Source organism: Cicer arietinum, chromosome 5 (genome assembly GCF_000331145.2).
Source record: "Cicer arietinum cultivar CDC Frontier isolate Library 1 chromosome 5, Cicar.CDCFrontier_v2.0, whole genome shotgun sequence".
Lineage (NCBI taxonomy): Eukaryota > Viridiplantae > Streptophyta > Magnoliopsida > Fabales > Fabaceae > Cicer > Cicer arietinum.
In genome coordinates, this window is record NC_021164.2 from 27,344,677 (window position 1) to 27,352,802 (window position 8,126).

Below are 8,126 nucleotides of genomic sequence, written 5' to 3' on the forward strand. Positions count from 1 at the left end.
TTGGAAAAATAAAAATAAAAATACAGCGCTGTAATAAGTGCATATTGCATCTATTGAATGCACCTTTTACGGCGCTTTTTCAAAAAAGTGTTATAATAAGTGCATAATAATACATCTATTGAATGCACCTTTTACGGCGCTTTTTCTAAAAAGCCCTGTAAAACGAATATAACGCGCGCAATATATTTAACTATTTTATAGCGCTTTTTATTTTAAAAATCACTGTTGTATTTTTTTACAGCGCTGGATACTACAACGCTTATTTTTTTAAAAAAAGCGTTGTAAATAACTTTAAAAAAACGGTGTAAAATAATTTTTTTTGCATAGTATAAGAAAAGTATTCAAATAGTATAAGAAAAGTATTCAAATGTAAAATGATATAATTAAATCCATCACTCTGAAAAGATGATGTAAAGCAATAATGGGATCATTTTATCCAAATATTTTACATTATAAAGCTCACATGCATAATAGGAACATTTTAAGAGTAGCATGACATCTGCCCAATTAAACATAAATTCTTCCCTTCAAAGCCTTATTATTATTTACTATAAGATGTTTTGCAAGTGCATTCACATGCATAAGCTCCTTTTCGATCAAACTTCTTTTTGTCCGTTTCAACTTTACCACTATATCATATTACATTATTACATCATTTAGAAAACCAAAACTAACAACATAAAAAATAGAATCACACTTTATCTCCATGACATAGCTAGTAGTATAGTACGAATTATAAACGAATCGGGTAATTCACTTTCGGGTCACGGGTCCTCAACATTATTAACAAGTCTTCAATGGATTTCCACACAAACAATCATTGTTACTAAACGACGACGCTTCAAGATGATCAAAAGGAGAACCCAAACCCAATGGTATAGATCCACATAAATGGTTATGGCTAAGATCCAAGTGTCCAATATACTTGGCCGACAATAATGAACCGGGCACCCGACCGTTTAAATTGTTAAAAGACATATCCAAAGCCATAAAATACGATTTTGGACCGAAAACATCAGGTATGGTACCCGAAAATCCGTTTCTACTCAAATTCAAAATACCCAAACCCGAATTGCTTAATAAACTCGAAGGTATTTGACCCGAAAGTAAGTTACTATCCAAATTTAAAGTTGAAAGAACCTGCATTTTGCCAAGTTCAGAAGGAACCGAACCGGTTAACCGGTTCATTGATAAATCCAAATCAGCGAGCCGGTAAATATTTGAAATGGAAACGGGAATCGAACCGGTGAGTTTGTTCCGGTTCAATAAAGCGCGGCTTAGCATTTGGAGTTTCCCAAAATTAGCGGGAATCGAACCGGTGAGAACGTTGTTGCTTAAATCGAGGTGTTTGAGAGAACCGAGGTCGGCGATTGACGCAGGAATCTCGCCGGAGATGGAATTATCGGCGAGATTGAGAACGGAGAGGCTTTGTAGGTTTCCAATGGTGGAAGGAATTTTGCCGGCGATTTGGTTTCCGATTAGGTCAAGTATGCGAAGATTAGAGAGGGAAGTTACACATGGAGGAATGTCGCCGGTGATGGCTTTCCAGTCGGCGATGATGAGAGATGTGAGACGATCGATCTTGCAAATCTCCGGTGAGATTTTTCCGGTCATGTAACCAGAACGGCCCGATTTTTCAAAAATAGGATCCTCCGACTCGCCGCGGAGGTTGATATCGGTGACACGGCCGGAGGTGGAGTCGCAGCTAATACCGTACCAGTTCAGGCAACAATTTTCGCCGGACCATGAGTTGAATATGCCGTGGTAAGGTTCTTTGAGTGCGGCCTTGAAGGATAACAGTGCTGCTCTGTCGGACGGAGAACAACCGTTAACGGCGATTATGACGGTGGCGAGAAAAACGGTTACGGGGATTATGAAGGAAGAAGCCATTGGGTTAGGAAGTGTTGTTTTATTTTGAAGTGTTAGTATTTTCTTTTGTGAAGTTTGCATGGGTTATATATATGGGTTGAGTGACGAAGTTGCCCTTTGGTGGTGTCATTATTACTCTATGTATAACTGTGTTTTACTGACACTACCCACATGGTGTTGCCGAAGCTTGACACGGTGGGGTAAGCTTTTTAAATATGAAATGAATTTGGTTTATATATTTATTATTTTGAGTGATTGTATTAGTTTTTGAAAAAATGGTGTTGAAACTTTTTTTTCTTAGAATCAGGTGTTGAAACTAGTGAGGGAATTACGTTTTTGAAAACTGTCGGGAGAAAATGATTTCACTTAAAAATGAATAAATGTAATTCACTGACATCTAAAGTTCTACATTATAATTTAATTATAATTAATTATGATATTGAATAATCAAATAATTAGTGTTGATTAAAAAATTGTATAATACGATGTGAGAGATTAAATAATCAGAAATTTTTTAAAAAGTTACTTTTTAAAATAATATTAGATTATGAATTTAAAGGATTTATAGACTAATAGATTTTTTTTTACAATAGTAATTTGAACATGTTAAAGAGATTTTGTATTTCTCTTTTCTATTAAAAATGACTGTTTTTAATTATTTAAAATAGTTATTTAGAATAAAAATTATTTTTAATAAAATTATTTTTGAAAAAAGAACATGAATGAAAACTACATAAAATTGAATCGGTCTAAAAAATTACATAAAATAGTTAGATCATTTAAGAGTTGTTACTTAATTATTTTCTTCGCACAAGAACGTTCTTGCTTTTACATAATCTTTCTTGATTAGTTAAAGCATTCACTATTCAATCTTGAAAGAATTTTTACAATGACCTTTTAGTCTAGAAAATATTTTTATAAGTTACATTTTAATCACTAAAAATATCTTTACAATATACTCAAACTATCTTAAGACGTAGGCTTGAGATTCAAATAAAATTATGATAGAAGGTTGGAGGATTAAAATCTACTCAACACTTGTTTGAGATTGATTAGCAATAACTCAATAAAGAGATCATTGAAAATAGTGAGAGAGAATTGGAGTTTTTGCTTAATTGAAGAGTTTTGTTTTCTCAAGTATGATTGTTTTAGTAATGAAATGATTGCACTGAAAACTCTTGCTAATGTCTTCATCTTGATGTTCCTTTTATAGGCATGGAGAAGGTTAGAAAGGACTCATTATATTCGTTACTAAACTTGGAGAAAAATATTTGTTCAGAGTGATATTTAATAAACATGGGTGTTGTTTAATCCAGAATATTCTTCTTTGAAACTAGAACGTTCTTCTTTGAAACCAGAACATTATTGGTTTTATTTTGAATGGAAAATGTGGCTGAAGGATTTAACAACTGTCTAGTGTCAGTCCGTTGTCTCAAAAGCATATTGAGCTTTCTGCAAAATGTCCAACAACAATGTCCTTTCATCCTTGCTCTCCTAGTTGTACTTGTGCTCTCCTAGTTGTTTTGCTTATTTGGGCCTTTAGCTAGACTTATGGAATTGATTATTGTTTTGAGTAGTCTTAATATTCGTTTATCTTTAAGATATGGACTGTGAGGAATGATTCATTTTGCTTTTGCCCTTAAATTGAACTAACCAAAATGATCTTGATAAACTAGAATAATCTTGATAAACTAGAATGATACTTTTATAAACCAGAATGATCTTGATTACCCATAATGATCTTTTAATCAATTTCCAGTTTAGTTGAGGCATGATTTATTTGATCTATATCATGGTGTGATTGTTAATTGTTGTATGAATGTATTTGATCACCTATCTTTGAATAAAACACTACAAAACACAAGTTAAATAGCAACACAATTAGAATCATGGTTAGAGATTAATTAACTTATTTGTTTATCTTCAAAACACTTGATATGAGATTTTGCCTAAAAAATCTTCCCCTTTTTTAAGATGACAAATATGTTAATTAGATTTTAATTTTGATTTTGATTTAAATATAATATTATACAAAGTGCATTTGTTAAAAAGCCCCCCTTTAATTTTTACATCTATTGACATATATTTTTGAATCAAAATATTTTTTCTTCATTAATAATATCAAAAGAGTTTATACATATAATTCAAAAGAAAAAAAGGTAAAACAAAGAAGTACATAATAAGTTCAAAAATATTTCTTAAATCTAATTTGTATTTCTCTCCCTTTTTTCATAGCAAAAAGTGGTGGGAGGAAACCAAAGTGATAACAGTTTCAAAAAGATAAAGAGGGAGAATAGTCATCGAAGGATGAAGAGATAGAGGGCCTTGGTATATCAGAAAACGTTGGAGGCGGATTAGGAAGAGGTGGTTCAAGTCCCAGCTTAGGAGCTAGTTGAATAGCCATTCAATCCTTTAAGCTTACATTCTCCCAATCTTGATGGACTTGTCTATCAATGATAGTTTTGAGGAATGTAAAAATATTGGGGATATCCTTACATGTTTTTGAGGTGTCCTTCGATATCTTGGTGCGTTTTGGAGGACGACAGTCTTCATCCACATGTTGAGAAGCTGGAGAATGTTGTCATGGAGAAGGAACAACTGTAGTGCAAAAGGAAAAAAATGTGACAAAAGTTGAGCCAATAGTATGGAGAGTGCTAAACATGGACTGTTCCTGAGGAATTGAGGAACCATAAAGGTCCATATTCGGAAAAGCAAGGTATTTGTTAATGCCAAAACAAGGAAGATATGGATTTCTGTGGGGAGACAAAAGCTGGAGACATTTGAGATGTTCTTTCAAAATGAATTTGTGTGCAATGATGACTTTGAAGAATTGGGTTTTTAAGTGAGTGTGGTGTTGGGATACCAAAAGCATGATTACTTTCAAATAGGATGGGTTTAGATTGAGTAGTAGTGAAAGGAAGAACATTACGTTGGAAAGGAGAACGTTCTCGAGGAATTTTGATTCCAAAGTTCTGCGTATTTGGCTTTAAGGATGTTTTCCTTTCATACCGTTTTCTTTTGTTGGAACCAAGAAAAAGGAGAATGATCTTGAGGGATATATAGAGTTGGTAGAAGCGATGAATCTTTCTTCACATGGGAGATGTTTTTGGAAGAGAAATTTGAAATTTTGATGATGGACTTTTCATTTTTGATAGGGACATTGAGATTTTTGAAAATTTTGGTGAGAACCATACCATAGGGAACAATATTCGTTTTGTAATCTCGATTGGTGGAGGCTATCGTGTTTTGTATGATGATGTAGGAAAGGTTGAGGTATTTTCAATGGAGGAGGAGATAGCTAATTAAGGCATAACTTTCATAGACATACTCATGACTGCCATAGTGTGAAAGAATTGAATGCTAACTGATATTGTTGAAAATTTTGGGAAGGGGTTTCAAATATGCAAACACATAGTTGGTTGAACCGGGAATGAAGAGCTCATTGAAAATTGTATGTTTGTTGACATTTAGAGCATAATACCAATCTTTTCTAAAGATGGTTGGCCCTTCTATGGGTAGATGCAAAATTTCAGCCAAAATTGTAGGAGTGAGACAAATTTCAACCCATTTTAAAGTGGTGACAAACAAAGCTTTGCCAGAGAAGGTTTGATCTTTGTAGTAGAAAGCACGAATGACCTCTGGATAGTAAGAATTTGAAATTTCCAGGAACTCAGGCCAACCAAAAGCATCAGTGCGTTGTTTGATTGAGATTCCTTCAAACTGAAGGTTATCAAACACAAAGACTCGTCCAATCCCAATGGGTCTTTCAACTCATTTGTTTTGATTTCTTTTTTGGTATTTGGTTTATAGTAGTGGTCGGATAAGGATTTTGGAAGTTGTTCCTTAGGAGGTTTTGGTTGGGTTTTAGGTTTGCGTGAAGAACATTCTGATGGAGTTGATATGGGTGGAGAATGTTCAGGTGGAATAGTTTTGGATTGAGAACGTTCTGCACTTTTGGTTTTCTATGCAGGTTGTTTGGAGAGTTGTTTCAGTTTTTGTTTGGCCAGAAAATGAGATAAAGGAGGGATGATTTTGAGGGTGATATTGTTGGTGTATGTTGAAGAAAGGATTTTGAAGATGGTTTTGAGGATTTTGGTGTTGGAGCAGAGGATTTTGATGATTTTGATGGTGATTTTGAACTAGATTAATTCATCATCAACAATGCTATATATGGTTGTGTCCACACTTTTGAATTGCTTGGAGGTACCAACTCCAACCATGATTCTCATTGATCTCCGTTTAGATGGAAGATCGTCAGATTGTGTTTTTTTTTGGACATGTGGTGGTGCTTGACTTGTGTTTGGGATGACATTGGAAGAGACGAGGAAGTACAATGGTGAGAGGAGAGAGCAAAATAAGAGGTGGACTGGTTTCAGGAGATGATGGGAGATAGTAAAAAAAGGTGCTTGCAGATGGAGAAATTTCTAGAGATGTAGGTCATGGTGGAGGAGATGCTGAGGGAGATGGGGTTCTTAGAGTTGGATTTTTTCTTGCATAAGCTTTGGTACAATCATTTTTTGTTGTTGAAAAAAATGAAGAAGAATGAAGAGTTAGTTGCAAAAGGTGATGGTACAAATATTTAGATGAAAGAGCAATTTTTTGGGAAAAGATGAGGGAGAGAGTGACACGCATGGGTATAGAGGTGTATAAAAATATGGTTAATTGAACCATATTGAAAAATTGGATTGCACTGCACCACAATAAACCAAACAATTTAAATGGTTCATGAATTGAACCACATAATTAAAACAATTCAGTTAATCAAACTTAATTAAAAAGTCACTTTTAAAATTTTTTTTCTCACAAAATATTAAAAAAAAAAATTTCTCAAAAAATAATATAGGAATTATTGAAACTTTTTTTTTTTGAAAAAAAAATTAAATCATTTTTTTTTTCTTGCAAAATTTTTGAGAAAAAAATCGAAAACATATTTTTTTCTAAAATTTTTTTGATTTTAATTTTTTATGAAAACATTGAAACTTTTTTTTTATCGAAAAATTATTTATATCTATTTTTCTCGAAAAACTTTTCTTGAAAAAATTCAAAAAAAATTATCAATTTTTTATATATTTATTTTTCTCAAAAAAAAGTTATATTTTTTTATCAAAAAAATTTCAAGATTCTTTTTTCAAATAACTATTTTGAAAATGATTTTAACTAAAAATTTGTTCAAAAACTAGATTATATTTATAAATTAGTTTTAAACCGGTTCAGAACTACACTGAACTTGATTTAAAAGTGTATTTCAATAACTGAACCAAACCATTAATATGACCCCAATGAGGTTCGGTTTTCGCAACATGAACACCCCCCTACATGTGTATATAGGAGTGGGTGGTTGAGAAATGACTAGTGATATTGGGAAGAAGGAAAATGAGATATGATGAGGCTATGGTGGCCGCTTTTTGAAGAGAGGACAAAGTTGTTACTTGCCTCTTTGTGTGAATTAGAAATTTGAAATTTTTAACCTTCACTTAAGCTTGACACAAACATAAAGATTGATGCGAAGAGGGGGGAAATGGAGATCATTCTCCGTACTGACCAGAACAACCTGATCATGCTTTTCAAAGGAGATAGTTTGGATTTTTGATGATTTTTAATTTTTATTTAATAAAATTAAAATTATCTTCAACTAGAGGTTTAGTAAATATGTCAGTAATTTAACAAAAAATTTCTTTTTACAACAGATAAATGAGAATCTTTAGGCCAATATTGAAATCTAGTACATAGTCCTACTACAAAAACGATATATGGCCTAATTGTAGTTAGATATAGAAATGACCTATCATATCTCTGTATTCCTTTTCAGAGATGGATTTTCCTTGTTCATCTTTCTCCAAATTCGAGGATGGATACATAGGAGTTATCATTGTTTTATCTTCATTTATTTTGTATTTCTTTAAAAGATCTTTGATATTTTTTTTTTGACATATATATATATATATATATAAGACTTGAGAGCAACAATTTGCTGCTAAGACATATTCAACTTCAGTGGTTGATAGGGCAATCATGTTTTACTTCCTACATGACCAGCTTATCAAGGCTTCCCCCAGGAACTGACATGCACCACTTGTGCTTTTTCTTTCCAATTTATCACCAACATAGTCGACATCACAGTAAGCTACAAAATAAAAACGAGAACCTTTGCTATACCAAATGCCAAGCTATACCATTTTCATCTTTATATAATGAGGATGATGAGTGCATGAGAGTAGTCATAATCTTGGCTTCACTCATTTTATATTTCTTTATAA

At 32.8% G+C, this 8,126-nt stretch overlaps 1 protein-coding gene across 1 annotated transcript; it reads right to left on the reverse strand.

The window, feature by feature from the left end:
- Window positions 1–413: 413 nt before the first annotated feature.
- LOC101505004 (DNA-damage-repair/toleration protein DRT100-like) lies at window positions 414–1,899 on the reverse strand. Its single transcript, NM_001309722.1, has one exon. The coding sequence runs from the start codon at window positions 1,888–1,890 to the stop codon at window positions 784–786; it is 1,107 nt and encodes a 368-aa protein (NP_001296651.1). The 5' UTR covers window positions 1,891–1,899; the 3' UTR covers window positions 414–783.
- Window positions 1,900–8,126: the final 6,227 nt, after the last annotated feature.

What these genes read in the sequence shown, in the direction of transcription:
- LOC101505004 (NM_001309722.1), bottom strand. Translation starts at nt 1,890, where the DNA reads ATGGCTTCTTCCTTCATAATCCCCGTAACCGTTTTTCTCGCCACCGTC.